Source organism: Phoca vitulina, unplaced genomic scaffold, assembly GCF_004348235.1.
Source record: "Phoca vitulina isolate PV1807 unplaced genomic scaffold, GSC_HSeal_1.0 scaffold2, whole genome shotgun sequence".
NCBI classification, from domain to species: domain Eukaryota; kingdom Metazoa; phylum Chordata; class Mammalia; order Carnivora; family Phocidae; genus Phoca; species Phoca vitulina.
In genome coordinates, this window is record NW_022589705.1 from 91,949,146 (window position 1) to 91,970,448 (window position 21,303).

The window sequence follows — 21,303 nt, forward strand, 5'->3', positions numbered from 1 at the left end:
CTCAATATCTTTAGCTCGAAAAATGGGGTTAATAAAACCAGATACCCCCTTAGGTTGCTAAGGAGAAAAAAAAATGGACAAATATGTAAAGAACTTAGCACTGGCTAATATATAAGAAGCATCCAACAAATGTTGGCTATTTCCTGCTATTATTGCCAGTCATAAGAGCTCATAATGAAATCTTCTGTACCTCCTCCTTCAAAGGCTCTCTCCCTATGTTATTAGCTTTTAGACTAAAGATGGGCATAACTACCTGGGAACTTCAGTAAGTGCTTTTCTGACAAGCTAAAATGAATTTGTTCTTAATAAGCAAATATACTGCAAAGCTGCCGTGGAAACTAGCAAGGCTCTGTTAAAACATACACCTAGAACAAGACCTGGTCCCAAGTTGCAGCAGCGTTAGTCTCCTGGACTACAGAAATGGGTGGGAGGGGCTCGTGAGACCACCTCTGGTGCCAAATCTGTGATTTACTACATGAATGTAAAATGAAAGCAATCTTCTTCAGCCCAGTTACCTCTAAACACTGTCATAAGAAATAAATAAGTGCTAAATTAGTTTTAAACTATAAAGCCACATACTGCATAAAATTTTATTATGAAGATATGAACGGCTTCAGATAAACCATGGGCCAAATCCCATCTGCTGAAAAAAATAGGTCATGTAAAAAGTTGATCATTTATAAGGTCAGCCTGTGAGAAAAGCATTATATAGACAGAAGGTTGGTTCTGTTGGTTGTCTGCATACAACTGGTAAAGGTTATAATTTACACTATCTTTATTAAAAGGCTAATTGAAATGTCAATAAAATGTCAAAAAAAATTGTTCAAGCTACATACACCACAAAAGTAACAGCAGTTACAAGTCACCTTGTTGGCAACATATGAAATCTTCAACTGGCGCTCAAATAGTTGGACCGAAAAGGGAATGGATATTGATTGCTTACCTTATCTTGTAAGGAAAAGGTCCCAGGAAAACCAGCAAAGAGGAACTTGTTCTTGACCTTCAACTTCCCCAAATTTGCTACAATCAGATTATTTGATCTGGAACTTTCAGGGATAAGGAGAACAGGAGCACCCGCCTCAATATCCAGGAGAACCCGTGAACAGCGCTGGGCTTGATCTCTCACCTGAAACAGGAAGAAAAATTAACTCAGAGGCTCAATCAATGCCCTAATTTTACAATCAAATAGCTTCCGGTTCCCAAAAGTTCCATGAATTCATAATTCTAAAACAACTAAAATCACACAGAGTATATTCTAATAGCACCATGGACTTACACTAGAAATCGATAACAAGATAATGGAAAACCCCCAAATATTTGGAAAGTAGACTACACACTTAATAACCCAAGGGTCAAAGAAAAAATCACAAAGGAAACAGAAAAATCTTTTGACCTAACTGATAAAGAAAATGTAGCATATTCAAATTTGTGGGACACACTTAAGACAGTACTTAATGAAAAATGTATAGTATAGTATTAAACGCTTAAAGAATAAAGATTAAAATCAGTGATCAAAGTGTAAGAAGCTAGAAAAAGGAAAAGCAAAATGAATTTAAGTAAGTAGAAGGGGAAAAAATAGTATAAAGCAAAAATCAGTTATTTAGAAAACAGATAATTTTAAAAAATCAATTAAATATTTATACAACACAATACCCAACAACCACAGAATATACATTCTTTCCAAGTATACATGGCATACTCATTGAGAATACGCCTGGGCCATAACACAGGCTTCAATAAGTTAATTATTTGAAAAGACTGATAAACTGACAAACGTCTAGCTATACAAATCAAGAAAACAGGAAGAAAACAAAAACCGCCACTGTCAGGAAGGAGTGCGTGACATTGCTACACAACTTACAAAAAGAATTTTTTAAAGGTTTTATTTATTCATTTGAGTGGGGGTGGGGGGAGAGGGACAGAGCATGAGTGAGTGGGAGGGGCAGAGGGAAAGGGAGAAGCAGGCTCCCCGCTGAGCAGGGAGCCCAACTCGGGGGCCTCAATCCCAGGACCTGGGGATCATGACCTGAGCCGAAGGCAGACGCTTAACCGACTGAGCCATCCGGGCACCCCCAGAACTTACAAATATTAAAAAGATAAGGGAACTTATGAACAACTTCATGCCAACAAACTGACAATTTAGATGAAGTGGAGAGATTCCTTTAAAAACACAAGCACAAACTATCTACAGTTAACACCGCATTTTCAGAAGGTTTTCCCCCTAAGATAAGGAACAAGGCAAGGGTAACCCCTCTCACCACTTCTATTCAACATTATGCTGAAGTCCTAGTCTGTGCAAAAAGACCTACAGGTTGGAAAGGAAAAAATATAACTCTCTTATTCCAGACAACATAATCACCTATGTAGAAAATCCCAAAAAATCGAAAGGAACTAGAATAAGTGCAGCAAGATTGAAGGATAAGAGGTCAACATGTTGATATACGAAAGTTAATTCTATTTGTCGCACTTTCAATAAATAATTGGACACTGAAATTGTTTTAAAAATTGATATCATTTATAATAGCATCAAAATTTCAAATACCTCGGGATCAATTTAACAAAAGATGTGTAAGACCAGTATACCCAAAACTATAACACAGTACTGGAACTGAAGACCTAATTAAATAGAGAGACATATCATACACGAGGATCCAAAGACTCAGTATTATTAAGATGTTGATTCTCCAGATATACAGATTCAGTGCAATCCCAGTCAAAATCCCAGCAGATTTTATTGTAGAAAGACAAGCTGATTCTAAAATTTGTATGGAAAAGCAAAGGTCCTGAAGTTTTGAAAAACAACAAAGTTGGAGGACTTATACTACCCAATTTCAAGATTAAGACAAGATGGTACTGGCAAACAATTAAATATAAATCAATGGAACAGAACAGAAAGTGAAGAAATATATACATGCCTATACGGTCGATTGCTTCTCAACAGATGTGCCAAGATAATACAATGGGGAATGAACAGTCTAGATATGTATATGGGAAAAAAAACAACTCAACCCTCACTTCACAAAATACACAAAAATTAACTCAAGGAGCACCTGGATGGCGTGCAGTAGAGCACGCAACTCTTGACCTCAGGGTTGTGAGTTCAAGCCCCACGATGGGTGTAGAGATTACTTTAAAAAATAAAAATATTTAAAAATAATTTACTCAAAATATAAGAGATCTAAAATTATAAAACTTCTAATAGAGGACATAGGAGAAAATTTTCGCCACCTAGTGGTCGACAAAGATTCCTTTGACAAAACACAAACAGCACTAAACATAAAAGAAAAAAATTAGACTTCATCAAAATGGAAAACTTCTGCTTTTCAAAGGACAGTGTCAGGAAAATGGGAAAAAAGCCATAGACAGGGAGAAAATATTCACAACACATATATCAAAGGGCTTGTATCCAGAATATACAAAGAAAGAAAGAATATCAATTCTACACAAACTCTTCTGAAATTAGAAAAGGAAACACTTCCAATTCATTCCACAAGGACAGCATTGCCCCATTACCAAAACCAGAAAAGGCATTATTTTCTATCCCAGAAAAGAAAACTACAAACTAATATCCCTCAGGAACACAGATACAAAAATCCATACCAAATCAAGAAAACTGAAAAAAAAACCCACAGACAGTAGATAAGTGACTGTATTCCAATAAAACATTATGTATGGGTGTATGTACATGTATATTCTCACAGGCCATAGTTTGCCAACCCCTAGAATAACTGAATGCTTTCCCCCCACGACTGGAAACAAGGTGAGGATGTCTGCTCTCACCCCTTCTATTCAACATTGCACTGGAAGTCCTAGTCAGTGTAGTAACAGAAGAAAAAGAGATGAAAGGCATACAGATTGAAAAGGAAAAAGTAAAACTCTATTCACAGACAACATGATCATCTATGTAAAAAATCCTAAAGAATCTCCACAAAGTAACTGGAACTGGTAAGTCTATCTAGCAAAGTTGCAGGGTGCAAGGTCAGTGTATAAAACTCAATTGTATCTCTAGGTACAGTCTACAGAGAATTGGAAATTGAAATTTTTAAAATATCACTTACAACAGCATCAAAAATATAAAAGGTCTAGGGATCAATTTAATAAAAGATGCATAAGACCAGTACACTCAAAACTACAGACACTGCTGAGAGAAATTGAAGACCTAAATAGATGGAGACATATGCCACACTCAAACAAAAGACTCAACAGTACAAAGATGTCAATTCTCCAAAAGTTGACCTACAGATTCAACATGATCCCAATCAAAATTTCAGCAGGCTTTATTGTAGAAACTGACAAGCTGATTCTAAAATCCACATGATGGGGCGCCTGGGTGGCTCAGTCGTTAAGCGTCTGCCTTCGGCTCAGGTCATGATCCCAGGGTCCTGGGATCGAGCCCCGCATCGGGCTCCCTGCTCAGCGGGAAGACTGCTTCTCCCTCTCCCACTCCCCCTGCTTGTGTTCCCTCTCTCACTGTCTCTCTCTCTGTCAAAAAATAAATAAAAATATTAAAAAAATAAAAAAAATAAAAAAAAAAATAAAATAAAATCCACATGAAAAAGCAAAGAATCTAGAATAGCAAAAACAATTTTTTAAACTTTTTTTTTTTTTTGGAATGATTTTTGTTTTTTTTAAAGGAGGCCCCATGCCCACTGTGGAGCCCAAACTCACAACGCAGAGATCAAGAGTCGCATGCTCTACCGACTGAGCCAGGCAGGTGCCCCTAGCCAGAACAATTCTGAAGACAGTTCCTTATAAAGTTAACCACACAGTTACCACATGACGCAGCAATTCCTCTCTTAGGTATTTACTTAAGAGAACTGAAAACGTACGTCCACACAAAGATTTCAACACAAATGTTCCCAGTAGTTTTATTCATAATAGCCAAAAACTTGAAACTACCCAAATGTACATTAAATGGGTGAATAGATAAACAAATTGTATTACATTCAACGAATAGAATACTACTTGGCAATAAAAAGAAATCACACTGCTGCTACTTGCAACAATATGGATGGATCTCAAGAGCATAATGCTAAGTGAAAAAAGCCAGACACAACTATGATGTATGATTTCATTTATAGAAAATTCTAAAAAAAAAAAAAGAAAAAGAAAAAAATGGCAAAACTATTCTGATGGAAAACAGACCAATGGCTGCCAGGACACAGGGATTAGGAGACTGTTTGCCTATGGAAGCTCGGAAACTTTGTGGATAACAGAAATGTTCTAAAAATCTGGATGTGACTGGGGTTATAACACTATACAATTGTTAAAACTCACTGAATTGTACTCTTAAAATTGCTTAATTTTACTGTGAGCAAATTATACCACGACAAAAAGTATAATACACTAATATAATGAAATGTTTCTCATATATTGATCAGTGAAAAATACAGATTATAAAACAGTGAGAACAAGACAGTCTTAATTTTCTACTTACTCATATTTTTATTGATTTTTTTGTTACCTATAAAAAACATTTATTACTTAAAAAAAATATAGCCTTTATAATATAAAAAAGCTCTTCTTTCTTTGGTGTTAAGCACATAAGTCAGGAGAATTTACAACACAATAAATAGCGTTTTCACTTTCTAACCGTAGTAGATGATTTGTTGGTATTTTCTACCCATGACTACTGCCTGTTCGCTTTGTTCTTTGAGTAAATTTTAGATTTACAAATTAACTCATATTCACTGTAGAAAACTTAGAAGGGAAAGACGAACAAATAGAAGAAATCTGATATCATGCATAACCTCACCTCCAGAGATAAAAACTGTTACCATTTTGGCAGGTTAGTGTAGGCACTCAGAATGGGAGCTCGGAAGCCTGACTACCTGAGTGGAATCCCCACCCTGGCCACTTAGAAGCTTGGCGAGCCTGGGTAACTTGTTAGGTCTCTGGGTCTCACTTTTCTTACCTGTAAAATGGGAGGAATCATAGGCCCTATCTTCAAGAGCTGTTATAAGGATGAAATGACACCACCCACCTCAGCACGTAGAAGCAATCATCCAGTAGCATATAATTCTATTTTATAAAGTTCAATGCATTAAGGGGCAGATTCAAAACTAATACACTAATACTGCATAGCTCTTACTTTTCTAACACACCTCAGTAGTTACCTGTTACATGTTTCCCCGTCAAGAGAAAAGCTGAATCATGAGTTAGCCAGAGTTCCAGACAAGCAGAGCTAAGAATTACCGTTTCCTCGCTGATAAAATGGCAATAACGCACCTGGCCCACCACTCCCTCACTGGCTATAATCATAACTAATTATATTTTTTTCCTGGGTTATATCATCTCACTAAAACATGAGCTCCATTAAGGCAATGACCTTGTCTTTCTTGTTTTCCATTATGTTCCTAGCACTTGGCGAACTGTATGACAGATCATTTGTCAATGAACAGTAACTAAATAATTCACAAAAATGAACAAACATGGTTGTCATAAGATCAAATGAGATAATATTGTGAAAGCTCCAAAGCATCATTAATATATCATTAAGCAACCGTACAGCATACTTATTTTTGTATCTCCATTTTCCTCCAATAACTGAGTCAAAAGAAGAACAGCAAGAAGAACAACTCACTGCTGGTGAAACAACTTATACTGGCAACACCCAGACTCCAGATTCTTGTACCAAGATTTCGAAACTGCAATACCACATCTTAGCTCCGCCAAAAATCTGCACTCCCAGTTGCTCAGTGAATAAAGAAGTTTAACAAATAAAAGAAACAACATGTAAATCAGAAGACACAGGAAAACCATTATTACACTTCTGGGATAAAAAATAAATTCATATTTGGCCCAATCGAGGTACATGATACTCTTACAATTTCAAACAATAAGATTAAAAAGAAACATCAAGTCCTATTCGATCATTATTTACAGACACCAGAAAATACAGGAATAAAAATCCGGCTACAAGTCAAAGATAGAGGATACCACCTGTCACCAGGAGAAAGGTATTTAAATTTCAAAATAGCCTCAATTTTACCAGCAAATAAAAGCAGGTCTTTAGCTCTCTCCATAAATCTAAGTAAAGCAAAATCTTAAACCTATGTAATTCAAACAGCTAGGATCAAAGATCTTGAGAAGATCAGCTTTTCTTCGGAGCCCACACACTTAGCAGTGTTCAAAACAGAAGATCACTCCTTTACTGTCTACTTGTCTTACCTAACTTGATATAACAAAAACTTCGAAGACTTACCTGTTTAATTTCTGCTTAACCCAGGAAATTAAATCCAATTACACACTAAAGCACACTGTCTCACTTCCTACCTCTCGTGATTCCTCACAGTAACACTGCTGCTTAAACCACACAGGTGAAAATAATCATTTTAAGGGTACATAATTCTAATAGACAACATTTATTAAAAGTATCAAATTGAGAGTCACGAAACTGTTCATCACTATGACCGAACAGTCATTTACAGGATTTAATACTAGAAAAATAATACAAAAAATGGAAGAAAAAAAAAAAAACAACTAGGTACACAATGCTATTCACAGAAGCATTAGTCATAAGAATGAAAAACTGGAAGCAATTTAAATGTTAAAAAACAAGGAAATGGTTAAGTAAACTGACTTAATGGATTATACAATTATTAAATAGGATCACTATGAAAAATGCAAAGCGAAATGGAAACAGATTATGAAAAAAGGTTAACATGATGGCTTTCAAAAGTGTATGCATAAAATTAACACCCTTTACATTACGTTACTGTATGTACTATATGCTATTCCTCGATTTAAATGTTTTTTTTTTAAAAAGCATAGGTAGGTGGAATTAAAATTTTAAAAATTATTTTAAAAATAAGAAGTAAAAATAAAAGGCATAAGTAGACCATAAGTGGAATAATGCCATTTTACACCATTATTGGCTCAAAATAAAAAGGTTAACGAGTGTTGGATATGAATTAAAGGATACGAATTCATACAAATATGAATTAAAAGGAATTTTTATACATTGCCAATGGGAATGTGTAATGGTTTCGGGAAAACAATCTGGCACTATCTTGTAAAGATAAACATGTGCATACCCCATGGCCCAGAAATCCTGCTCAGAGAAAATCTTACACGCGTGCACTAAGAGAGACATAGTACACAAGAGCAAAACACGTAAGCAACCAAATGTTCAACAGGAAAATGGATAAATCTGTGCTACACGCAATGAACTACAACAGTGAAATTAAATGAAAGGCCATCATGTGTAACAACCTGAATGTATCTAACTAAATGAAAATGAAAAAAAAGTAACAAAACATTAAACACAGCTTAATAGCATTTTTATAAAGATCAAAACAAATGAAACAAGATATTATTCGGGAACTTTTTTTTAAGGGACCATAAGACCCAAAAATCAGGAGAACAGTTACCTAAGGAGTTGACAGGAATAAGATGGGGAAGGAACACGTGCAGCAGCATTAGCAATGTTTTAATTTTTATTTATTTCCTGAATGTTCGTTATCATACTTTGAAACTGACATGCTACCAATATTCTTTTATATGTGTCAAATAATAAATTTGTTTTAAAAGTTTCTAAAAAGAAAAAAGAAGGTTACATATTCTATCATTACAACCATGGAAACATGCATAGGGAGAAATTTAAAAAACAATGAAAACAAATTAAAATATACCTGGGGTACTAGGACACTGATAAGACTGATCCTTTTTTCCACATTCCCTATAATTTGACTGTGCTTTTATATATAGATATATATCTATATGTATATAGATAAATATATTTTTTTAAACTAAGTAGGATCCACACCCAATGTGGAGCCCAGCATGGGGCTTGGACTCACAACCCTGAGACCTGAGCTGAGATCAAGAGTCGGAGGCTTAACCAACTGAGCCACCTAGGCGCCCCTGTGCTTTTATATTTTAAAAAAAAGAATATATTCTCTCGAAGATATACAGGAAACTGGTAACATTGATTATTTCCAGGGAGAGAAACTGGGTGGTTGAGGAAAAGTAATTGAGAAGGAGACTTTTCTCCAAATGTCCTTTGACTTCGATTCTATATTAAATCAATATGTAACATATTCAAAAAATTTAAATAAAGTTAGACTTTTTAAATGTTGTCACTATAAAGACCGTACCTCTTTATTTAATTATAATCTTTTACCTAATGAAGCTTAAAAAATAAATAAGTTTTACAAAGGACTGCATTGTAAACGTTTTCTGTGGTTCCCAAACTCTGTGCCAAGACACCACAAGACGGTGCCACACACGTGCGTGCTGCCAGGACATTTCAAATTTTTGAGGCAAACACATCATTTGTTGGACACTGCACATACTAGACTGAGGTAGTTCACGTTTAATGTTAGATCATGCTACATTCCTTCCAATGATGTCACATCTTCGCGAAACTGGGTCTTTGGCAGTTGCTGTGATAAAAAGCAAGGGCCGTAAGACAATGAATGAGAGCTGCCATGTCCAGCCTGTCCCAAGTCTGAGAAGCTGTACGGTGCCCAAGGGGCACTTGCATCCGTGCTAGCAAGTAATTTATTTACAAATGAAATAAAAATATTAGTCTTTCACTTATGTGTTATTTTTTTAAACAGCTACTGAGTCATTAGGACATGTGTACGTACTTGTTTAGACTTTACTATTTTTTAAATGGAAACACCATTAGGTGTGTCTTTTGGCTGAGGACGTGCCATGGAAATAATTCCAAAACACTAAGAGAACCACGAATGAAGAAGTTGGGAACCACTAATCTATTTGGAAAAAACTCTCTTTACATAATTGATATATTCCTTGGAAACACTTTCCAAGAGAAGTATCTCCACTAGAGTACTAAAAGGGACCAGAAGTCTTAAGTGCTAGCCATAAATTTCGTTTATCTTCTTTAGAGGAAGCTAAAGCTAAACCCTACAGGTCATTAAAACACGACAGAGGGAATGTAAGCTCTCCAATCACAACAAGACTTCTGTAGATAATCGGCTACCCGAAGGACACTAGTAAGCATAAAATTACCTAAAGACCTTTTCTTTCTGCAGTGAAATTTTCCAGACTTCTCTCTAGAGGCTTAAAAGTTCTATTGATCAGTCAAACTGGAAAAGCAATGTGGGGAAATGGGCCTTCCTACCGTCTGGCCCTCGATCGCCGCTCGCTGGCGCCCTAAGACATCTTGCAGCTGAGTGAAGTGCTGCACGAAGGCCACCACCTCGGCCTGAAAGCGCTGCGTGTGCACGTACTGCACGGAGGCCATCTGCAGGCTCACTCGGATGTCGTGTTCTCTCCGGAGCAGAGGGTCAGGCCGGCCATATCTGGGAAGAAGCGCAGAAGTGTGACTTGGCAGCCAGATACAAGTCAGTATTGGAAGAAAACAAGCTCATTTAGGGGTTTCCCCTAGAAAACAGCTTCAACTATTGAAATGCCAATCCGCAATCAGGTTTGACAAAGCAAACTCCAATAATCACTCCTTTTCTAAGCTGCAGCAACTCGCTGAGGATGTGAAATCCCAGTCTGGGGTGATGGCCACGGCTGTGAACAGGCAGGCAGCCCTGGCACTAGACTCACTCTTGATGCCAGAACTCACTCAGAAGCCACCTGCGGCTCACACCTTTCACCAGGGCCTCTTTCCCTGCCTTTAGGGAAAAGTGATTCTTCCTGCTCAAAGATTATAACAATATGGACTCGAAAGATAACAAAAATTAGACCATGAAACAATGGGTAAAGACCAGTAGGCAACACAACCAATGTTTCTGGGGAAAACGGTCTCCTGGAGGCAGAAAGATGTCTTCTTTTTACTTCAGTGAAACGTAGGCGAAAAAGGTTTAGCATGTACATTCCAAGACAAATTAGAAAACTTTTATGAATGGTTTTCAATTTAAAAGATATGACATCATAATAATAAATTATACAGGACATAGTCACAGGGGAAAGAAATTCACATTTGCTTAAGCACCTATTTTGTGCCAACCTGATAGTTACGACTTTTATATTAATTATCTCATTTATCATAGAATTACACCACTGTGGTAGGTAATAACATAAACACGTCAATCTATATTCTCAGTAAAGTATGATATACTTCCCCTGAAAATGAAAAAAAAATTCTCAGACATCTTTGGGGACAGTTTTTCTCAACTCTAGTTAAACATTAGAAACACTTTAGCAAATGTTAAAAAAAAAAAAATGAGCACTCCCCTAGAACAGAATATTTGGGGGCAGAGCTGGTTATCTCTATTTTCTAACAGCTCCCCAAAATGTTGAAAACCTACCATTTTAAACTTTCAGCCTTCTGAAGAAACCATTCTTTAAAAACTACATAGGTCTAGGGGGCACCTGCTGGCTCAGTCGGTTAAGCTGCTGCCTTTGGCTCAGGTCATGATCCCAGGGTCCTGGGATCGAGCCCCACGTCAGGCTCCCTGCTTGGCAGGAGACTGCTTTTCCCTCTCCTCCCCGGTCGTGCTCTCTCTTGCTATCTCTGTCAATATCTGTCTCTCTCTCTCTCTCTCAAATAAATAAAATCTTAAAAAAAAAAAACTACATAGCTCTAAAAATGCCTTCTAAATTCTAAAACTGAGAAGATTTAATATAGATTGTCTTTATACAGAAAAAAAATGTGTAATATAATTTAACATTCACATCTTCAACAACTTTTTCAGGCTGAAATCATTCCAGAACGTTGAGAGCTAGATGGAAACTGATCTTTGTCCCTTCAATATTTAGATAGAAAAACTGATTCATGGAGATTAAGTGACTTGCCTAAGTTCATATAACAAGTCAGCGCAAAGCCGGCATGAGAGCCTAGGCTTTTTAATATTTATTTCGGGGCATCTGGCTGGCTCAGTCAGTGGAGCTTGCGACTCTTATCTCAGGGTTGTGAGTTCGAGGCCCATGTTGGGTGTAAGGATTACTTAAAAAAAAAAAATCTTAAAAAAAAATTATTTCAATCACACACCATCTGTTAATGAAGACTGAGTAGCCTGCTTCAACACAGATCAGTTTTACTATAAATCAGGATTCCCTGCAACTAGATCATATCAATTTTACCTAAGAAGGTAAAATTTTCTTAAACTTTTATTGTTTAGCCAACAAGAATTTGAAGTAGCAAGCAAATATGACGAAATGTCCAATGAGAAAAACTGGTATTTTTACTTAAAAGTCTGGAAGATGAGCGCTTCTTCCCCACTTGTAGTGAACCGCTCTCTGTAGAATTCTCCATGGGCTGTGAGGTCACTCAGGGACAGGCTCCCAATGCTTCCCTGTAAGGCCAGGTCTCCGTCTAGGGATGTTAAAATTAGAACACATCCTTATGTATCTTCTTTCATCCTACACCTTAAATATGTCTGGCACAAAAACCGATATACACATGCCTCAGACTTTTCACTATTTAATCAAATTAAATGTCAAAGGCAAATTTTCATATTCCAATCCACCCACCAAAAATATTTCCCACATTGTTTCAAACAGTCTCAATGCAGAAGTCCAAAGGGGGTTGAAACAATACAGCAATATCATACTTTAACCTTTAGAAGGGGAAAGAAATTAAATTAAATGCATACACAAATTAAAGGATAAAACATTTCTAAATACAGACAAAATGGAATCCTTTTGGAGATTAAGACCACTAATTAGAATTAGTGAAATAGCAAAGGGTCTATTAATTGTACTATGGATAAAAGAATAAAGAAAGAAGTGTCAGAGGTATGTCAGGTATTCAGGCAACATTAAGTGGGTGTTAGTGTGATTTAATAAAAAAGTGCAATTAATGAGAGAGACACTGGAGACAGATTTAAAACTACTCTGGTATTACAAGAGTGAAACCCCTTGAAGGTGGAAAAGAACAAAGAAGAATGTTAAAACATGTGCACCTGGGATGTGAACCTATGATGAATCATTCTTTACATGGTGTGGGTATTAAAAAGCGATACTGCGAACTATTGCTTCCATAAAACAAGTTTTATCATCATAATTAGCACTACAAAGCAATGACATAGGTGTTATATTCACCATGCTAGTTCAGCTCTCAATGAATTGAAGACATACTCATATTTGACCCTTAATGTCATCTAACAAAAATACCCAAACTTCTCCCAATTTTAAAGACCTATCTCTTCTGAGCTTTCATAAATTAATTTAGTTTACATCAGGCATGAAATCTCAATTTCAGATCATTCCTTCCCCTAAAGACATTCTTGTTTATACTACAGAATCAACATGTGAGCTGTGATCGTCCATTATTTCATTATCTGTTCCTTAAAGAAGGAGGAGTGCTTTATTCACACTTTATAAACCTTTGCTATTTAGAACTGATGTAGCTGATCACTTGTGTTCAACTAACAATTTCAACCTGCAGAGACCTAGTAGAAAGAATGCCAGCTTTGCTACATCCTCCCACCTAAAATCACACCCCTTACTGATGGCTCCCCTATTATGGCAATAGGGTGAACATATACCCTGGTTTCCCAGGTATAATTATTAATAATGTCCCCTTTCACTCTCAAAATGTCCCAATTTGGACAAAAAATTATATAGTCACCCTACCCAGAGTTTGTTAAAAATTTGTTAAAAATAGATGCCAGGGCCCCATCCCAACCTAATGAATCATATTTTGGGGATGGGGTGGGCAGAAACATGCATTTTTAACAAGCTGTCCACATGACTCTGATCCATAAGCCGGTATTTGGGAACCACCACCACAAATCATAGCCAGACCAAGAACCACAATCTAAGCCAGTGATCCCTCACCTTACTTTGCATGTGAAGACAATTAGATTTGTGAGCAGGAGGTTCAAATTCTTACCAGATTTTGCAAGTTTGATTTCTCCCCACTTACCAATCATTTCCAGGTGTGCCACTAATTTGGATACACTTGCTTTAGCAAGCTCACTGGTGGTCTTATTCAGCACGAGAGAGAGCGAATGAACCTAAGAACGTAGGAGATAAAGCAAGGCAGATCTTACTAGGGGAGAAAAGGCATGTGTCAGGCAAACAGCAGAACCAAATCGAGGAAGATACAGAAAGGTTCAGGAAATATGAAGGTAACGCTTTTGTGGATGCCAATTTCATTTTAGCTCTCTTTATCAGTCAATCTGAGGAGAGAGCTAATGAGAAAGGGGCTCGACCGGACAACCTAAAACCCAGGTCCTGTGGTGGTGTCTCTGTGCTCGCCTCGTCTATACTTCATCAGTGAAACGTGTTACATTATAAAACAATTTTTCTCATTTTTGCATTTGTTTTTCATATTACACTATTCTGTAATATGAATGTAATGTATTGAATATAATCACTCAGAGATTAAGTCCTACCCTAAGAAATCTGTCCAAGCAAAATGATAAATATGATTTAGAATCCTGTTTAATGACTAGACAATTATTTAATAGAAGGCTCTGCTGACCAACTGGGACTTTGCCTAGGAACCACAGTCAAAGATTTTCTTTTCGAGGGACAAGCAGAAATAGAAAAATGCCAAAATCCTCTCTTAGGAACCACATTCCTTGTAACAAATAAATCCTGTATTGTAACACTGTCGTTTCAAATATTCAAAGGACTTCTATATCTAGGATGTACGGAGACAGGTACCTTAGCGTCATCACTGGGGATAAGAGATCAGTTGGGGAGAAGGAAGAGAGGAAAGGATGGAACCGCAATTCACAGTCACTGCGTCCAAGTGCCAGACTCATCCCTGCATCTTCAGGGCCTGCCACTAAGCAGGTGCTCAGTTAAAGTTGGATGAATGATAAGGAGGAAAAAAAGATGGGGGAAGAAAGAAAGAAAGAAAATAACAGGAAGAAAGAGGAACATTTGTAGAGGAAGGCAGAGAAAAAAGGAGCGGATTATTCTAGGCGCAGTGGCCTTGAAGACCACAGAAAGCTTGCTGACAGAGACACACAGGTCTCAAGGAAACGAGCTTATCCTAAAGGAGGGAAACAGAAAGCCTCCAGTCACTTAATCACCCAAATAAGAAATATAGTGGGGCTAAAAATGCTTTGATTAGAGGAATCCAGCTGTCACCACCTGACCCACTCTTAGCACAAATCCTAGTGTCACTAAAAGTGGGACAACCAGATGCTGCATACCCTCGAACATGACGCAACAGGAAGCACCCAGCGCAACCTATGAAGCGTTAACAAAAAGTTGAACCTGAATCTGAGGAAGCCTCTAGAGCTAACTTCCATTTCTAAAATGAGAAGATCAAAGAAGTCAAGTGGCACCAAATGGAAACCAAAAGACAAAGCCAGAATGTGGGATACTCCACAGGACACCAACCCAGTTTCTACAAGCCAATGCCATGGGGAGAATAAAGACTGGTTTTCTTCAATTAACAGAGATTTAGGAGATAGGGCAGCAAATGTAACATGTGAACCTCATCTGAACTCCCATTCAAGAGTCACATGTCATTTTATTTAATTCCCCCCTTTTGTAGACAAAGCAAAGTATTCCAATGAATTGCAGAGATCACAGGGAAGACATGAAGTTTCTTAACTATTCATTTCTCTATAATCCACCAGTCAAAGGGCTACTGAGATAATCAGAAAGATCTGATCATGGACTGGTGAGTGTTACAGAATACGAAGAAATTCTCATTAATTTAGTGAGATGTGGTTAGATAAGAACATGTCCACATTTTTTAGAAATGAATACCGAAGCATGAAGAGGTAAAATGATTTATCTGGAATTTGCTTTAAAATACTTCAGCAAAGGGGCGCCTGGGCGGCTCAGTCGTTGGCATCTGCCTTCAGCTCAGTTCATGATCCCAAGGTCCTGGGATAGAGTCCCAATTTGGGCTCCATGCTCCGCGGGAAGCCTGCTTCTCCCTCTCCCACTCCCCCTGCTTGTGTTCCCTCTCTCGCTGTGTCTCTGTCAAATAAATAAATAAAATCTTTAAAAAAAAAAATACTTCAGCAAAAAGAGGAAAGGAATAAAGTCAATGTGATGAATCTCAAAGGAATAAAGTCAATGGAAGTTCATTAAACTATTTGTGTTATGTTTTAAAATTTTCACAATAAAAATGTTTTCAAAAATTCTAAAACAGCCCGTTGCCAAGGGGCATTATCCACTGTTACTGTCTTGTGAAGCCAGCTACCTCTATCTGTGCAAAGCCCCTGGAGCACTTCCACACCCAACACTGAAGGGTTCCTGAGGCCCTTCATTACAGGCTCGGCAAGATGGAAGTTAACGGCTACAAACACATCAAGTCCAAAACGATGACTGAAGCCTCTCCCGTTGCCATTCATCTGGCTAAACAGAGTGCTGCGATGGCGTTCATCCACAGACACTGAGCAGGAGAGGTGACACTGGTTCGGGCCCAACTCTGCCCCAAAAGCTCTTCTATTTCTAGAGGATTGCAGCCTCCCGCCAGCTAAGGAAAGAAGAAGATAGTGGCTGAATTGAACATGATTCTCCTCCCTGAAGGCTCCCCAGCAGCAAGCGCCAGTCCGCATTTGCTACGACAAGCAGATGAAGAACTTCACCCCCCAGGCACAGATGGCATCAGCCACTGCGGGGGGGCCCCGGGCTCCGGATGGTGCCAGCTCTGAGGACGTGCCCCAGATGGTCAATGAAACTTAGCTGCTTATACATCTTACCATGCTAGCACACAGAACAGAATAACCTTAAAATCAAACGCTATCTTTTTTAAGTGTTACATCTACAATAGTAGTACCAAGGACAAGTTATAAGTCTGGTAATCCACGTAATAGCAAAACTATACAAGTTCTCGTTCGCTGAATGCTCACTTCATGCCACGCACTGTGCAAAGGGCCCTGCTCAAGTAGTTATCTCCCTGAATCCTTGCAACATCCCCATGATGGAGGAACCACTCAACACCCCCAGTTCATTGATGAGAAAATCGGGGGAGAAGAATTAAAAACCATGCCCAAGGCCACACAGCCAGAGGTTACAGCAAAAGTGCCAGGATTCAGGGGTGCCTGGGTGGCTCAGTCGTTAAGCGTCTGCCTTCAGCTCAGGTCATGATCCCGGGGTCCTGGGATGGAGCCCCGCATCGGGCTCCCTGCTCCGCAGGAAGCCTGCTTCTCCCTTTCCCACTCCCCCTGCTTGTGTTCCCTCTCTCGCTATGTCTCTGTCAAATAAATAAATAAAATCTTTAAAAAAAAAAAAAAGTGCCAGAATTCAAACCCAGGCAGTCTGACATGAGACTTCTTTCTCAGTGCTTGTCCTGTTGCCTCAGTGAAAGCCAACAATGTTCTGAGTGAGCAGGGACAGAGGACCAGAGCCACATTCTAGAGTAGCTACTAGGGGCCAGACACTTGGCTAGGGGCTTTACGTACATTACTTCACTTAGTTATCTTAACTAATCGGATGACAGAAGACCAGCAACCTGAGACTCCAAGACAACAGAGCATTCCACTGAATTGCACAACCCAAAGGAAAGACAAAAGGTTACTTAAACCATTTATTCTCCCTGCCTCCAGATGGGATTTATGCTAAAACCTTTTCTAAAATATTAACAGACATCCAGAAGACCATATATAGCTCCCCTGTCAATAAGATCTATTTCCTAGGGTAAATGAACAATGAGTACATTTAAATAAACAAAGCAAAATTCATTCGTAGAACTTTAAGGTGCCAAAGGGGAGTGATACCTTGAGGTCCAGCTTGGTGTTAACTGGATCCTGAAGTTCAGACTCCGGGAGAGCATCTGATTCTGACCTGACGTTTTGTAGAACGTCCTCAGGCAGTACCTTCATTGCATGGTTGTCTGCAGTGGAGCCAATTCCAAAAAAATCTAGGATCACGACCCAGGTTTGCAGCGTGATCAGCACATCCAAGCAGTTAAAATCAACATCAATGTTCCGGTTAACTCGGTTATAACTGGAAGAGAATTCTGGATGTTTCTTATCCACCAAGAATACATTGATATGTACCAAGGAATCATCAAATTTACTCTTTCCAGCAAGTATCTTTGGCTCATCTACTGTTGGAGAAGGGGGTGGGGTCAAGGGACAGTCCTGGTCTTGGACTTCCTTTTGCTTCTTCCGGGATGCCGAGGTGGGTCTTTGATACAGCTGGAAGACATTAGGAGCTTCTTCCATGTGGGAAGGGAGAGACCGAGGCATGTCAGGATACTCCACATTGGATACCGAAGGACAAGACTGAGAAAGATACTCTTTTTGTGCTAAACTAGATGGCTTAGGGGCTCCCCGAGACACCATCAGGTTCTTATATTTGGAATCCGGATTTTTCTCCAGTAAGTCTTCCATCAGCAGAGAGCGCAGGGCAATCTGAATAGATAAAGTCTGAGGATGGTCTTTACTGAATTCCACCTCAAAATCCTGAAACTTTAAGCTCACAAGACCCTGGGCCCCCAAAGTCAGATCTCCACTTAGCTGGACTTGAAGCTCTGATATACAAAAGTTGGCTTGAATCTGGGTAAAAGATTTCACCTCCTTCAGAGACAAGGACTTTTGAGAAGAGTTAGAAAGGCTGGAGTGGCTGAACAACCCATTCTCCTTCCTTTCAATGGAAGGTTCTCCACTGGTACTGAGGGAAGGCAGAGGAGAATTAGGGCAAGGTGAGGAGGTAGCACTGACTGGAAACTTATTCAGATCTTCACTATACACGAGATTGTCCAGCGTTTGTAAAACCTGCTCATACACATGCTTTGCTAACACCACCTGTAGTCAAAGAGAAGAATTCAGTTATTCCACTACTATTATTAATTGCACTCAGATGCACCGGCCACAAACTTCCAGAGTTGATGCTTATGGGTTTTCCCAAGATGTTATAAATTAGCTGACAGCAGGGACTATCCCTTCTGTTTCTTTTCTGTCCTTAACCTCTCCCTGACCCATGTCTACGGATGAGGCCCTCCCCCTGCCTCCCCCAGCACCCCACAAAATAATCTTTACACAATCAGTGTTCAGTAAGTACTGTTGACTGTAGGCCTGAATCAGTAAAATCACTCTTTCTAATCCCACAAAAACAACTGCAGAAATGGATGGGAATACTGCCAAAAGTCCAATGTGGTGATACCACAGGACTGAGAAACAAGACTCATGGTTCTACAACTCACTGATCATCGCCTGTTAGTGTAATAACCTTTGTTCAGTTCAGCTAAACAAACAGAAAGTGCTTTGTAATGATAATAATAATAAGCCAAGATCACTTATGTTTCCTCTCCCGCTTTGTTTTTAATTATAACTTCTTATTAAAAATTTTTTCACACAAGGGGCGCCTGGGTGGCTCAGTCGTTAAGCGTCTGCCTTCGGCTCAGGTCATGATCCCAGAGTCCTGGGATCGAGCCCCACATCAGGCTCCCTGCTCCGCAGGAAGCCTGCTTCTCCCTCTCCCACCCCCCCTGCTTGTGTTCCCTCTCTCACTGTGTCTCTCTCTGTCAAATAAATAAAATCTTTAAAAAAAAAAAAATTTTTTTTTCACATAAGTTTTTTATATACTTATGGGCAATTTTTTAACAGAGGAATTCCAAACAGATACAGAAATGACAGAACTGGAAAGTGACTGTTTTACAGCCCCCAGTTAACCAGTGTATCCCATCAGACCTCATCCATGGAAGAAGCCCTTATACGAAGGACTGCCAGGGACTTTTACAGTGGACAGACCGGTTCTCGCACCTGCACACAATCATCAATTTCAGCATTACTATCAGAGACAACCAAGCATTATGTGCCTCTTGATATAATGCAGTATGACGCACACAACCCCACTGCTGAAGTGTTCTGGCCAAGAAAAAAAGAACCTGAATCCAGTTAAACCTGTAGAGTTAAGGGACAGTTTACAGGAAATGTGGGAGAACAAGTTGAGTGATGCCATAAACGAACAGCCAGATCCACAATGTGGGATAATCTACAGGGCAACTGACCTACTTCTCACAACGCAATAATAGGGTGGGGAAAAAAATGAGAGGGAAACTAAACCAAGACCCACACAATGGATCATGCAAACGCAATGTACAGCGTCTCACTAGGATCCACAAACTAAAAGTGAAAAGACATTTTTTTTTAAATAATCAAAAATGTCTCTGAAATCTGAAAATGGATTAAAATTTATTATGTTACCAAGGAATCCTCATTTGGACATGACAATACCATTATAGTTATGTAAGAAAATGCATGTGGACTACAGAGATACATTCCAAATACACAGCAGTAAAAATGGTATGACTCTGGGATTTGCCTTAAAATAGTTCACCAAAAGGGGCACCTGGGTGGCTCAGTTGGTTGAGCATCTGACTCTTGATTTCGGTTCAGGTCATGATCTCAGGATCGTGAGATCAAGCCCTGAGTCAGGCTCTGCACTTGGCATGCAGCCTACTTGAGATTCACTCTCTCTCTCTCCCTCTAACCCTCCCCACACCCCCGCAAAAAAAACGAGAGAGAGCGAGGAGAAATGAGACAAATGTGGCAAGATATTGATAACTGCTGAATCTGAATGATGGGTACATGAGGTTCATTAAATTATTCCACTGTTGTGTATGTTTTAAATTTTTCATAATAAAATATTTTTAAATTATTAAATTAATTGTTAACATTTACAATAACTTTTAGAAGAGTTTCATCAAAAACCACAGTAAGTGATTGGTAACCATAAGAACAGTAAATCAACATAATCCAAAGGAATTCATGCCATATGCTAGACTTAAGGTGAAAAAGTCACCCTAGTAACCACTACTGGTAATGCAAAAGTGTAGCCAAGACGGGAAAGCTTTGGGGAAAGTTCTCTCACCCAGGGACCCATAGTCAGGAATCACTGATGCCAAAAGATACACATGTTCTGTGAACAGCACTCCTGAGTTACCCCAGAGCAGCTGCCAGATACAGACTAGTGACGAGTTACTGCCCCAGGCTAGGATCCACTGTCCTAAGATCCCGCCTGTCCCTGCTGTTTTATAACGATATGCTCTTTGCGCTCATCCCTGTGAAAGCAGGAAAAACGACACTTTTGAAGGAAATAGGATGACAGCTGTATACACATGTACTCACCACACACACAGGCACACTCACTACCCACAAGCATGTGCACACACGCGCACACACACACACACGCAAGAGATCCCTATCCTGGCCCATTTCATTTCAAAGAGGGCAAGACTAAGTCTCCCTTGAGAGGGTCTGTCAACAGCTCAAATAATCAGATTGTTTTACAGGCTGAGCCACATATGACAAGAACTAGATCCTCCTGAGAAAGACAGGCTCTGACTTTTTAAGCAATAACTCTGCTTGTTTTTGAATGCCAACGGAATTAAAGATCTGCCTCCTCTCTCTATAGAATTCACCACTCCTCCACATGAAGAGGGCCAACAAGACTGATTCCCCAGCGATGAAAGGACACAATGAAAAGGCTCCACATGCACAGAACAAGTTATCAACA

At 39.0% G+C, this 21,303-nt stretch overlaps 1 protein-coding gene across 6 annotated transcripts in view; it reads right to left on the reverse strand.

The window, feature by feature from the left end:
* VPS13D (vacuolar protein sorting 13 homolog D) overlaps positions 1-21,303 on the reverse strand; it is a 248,115-nt gene that overhangs the window by 191,782 nt on the left and 35,030 nt on the right. For all 6 annotated transcript variants that reach the window (XM_032393405.1, XM_032393384.1, XM_032393396.1 and 3 more), the window contains 5 exons: positions 17,559-18,590; positions 13,790-13,880; positions 12,109-12,235; positions 10,091-10,271; positions 944-1,126 (listed from right to left, as the gene is read on the reverse strand). In XM_032393405.1, the coding sequence (XP_032249296.1) occupies positions 944-1,126; positions 10,091-10,271; positions 12,109-12,235; positions 13,790-13,880; positions 17,559-18,590 (1,614 nt within the window). The remainder of the gene's footprint in view (positions 1-943; positions 1,127-10,090; positions 10,272-12,108; positions 12,236-13,789; positions 13,881-17,558; positions 18,591-21,303) is intronic.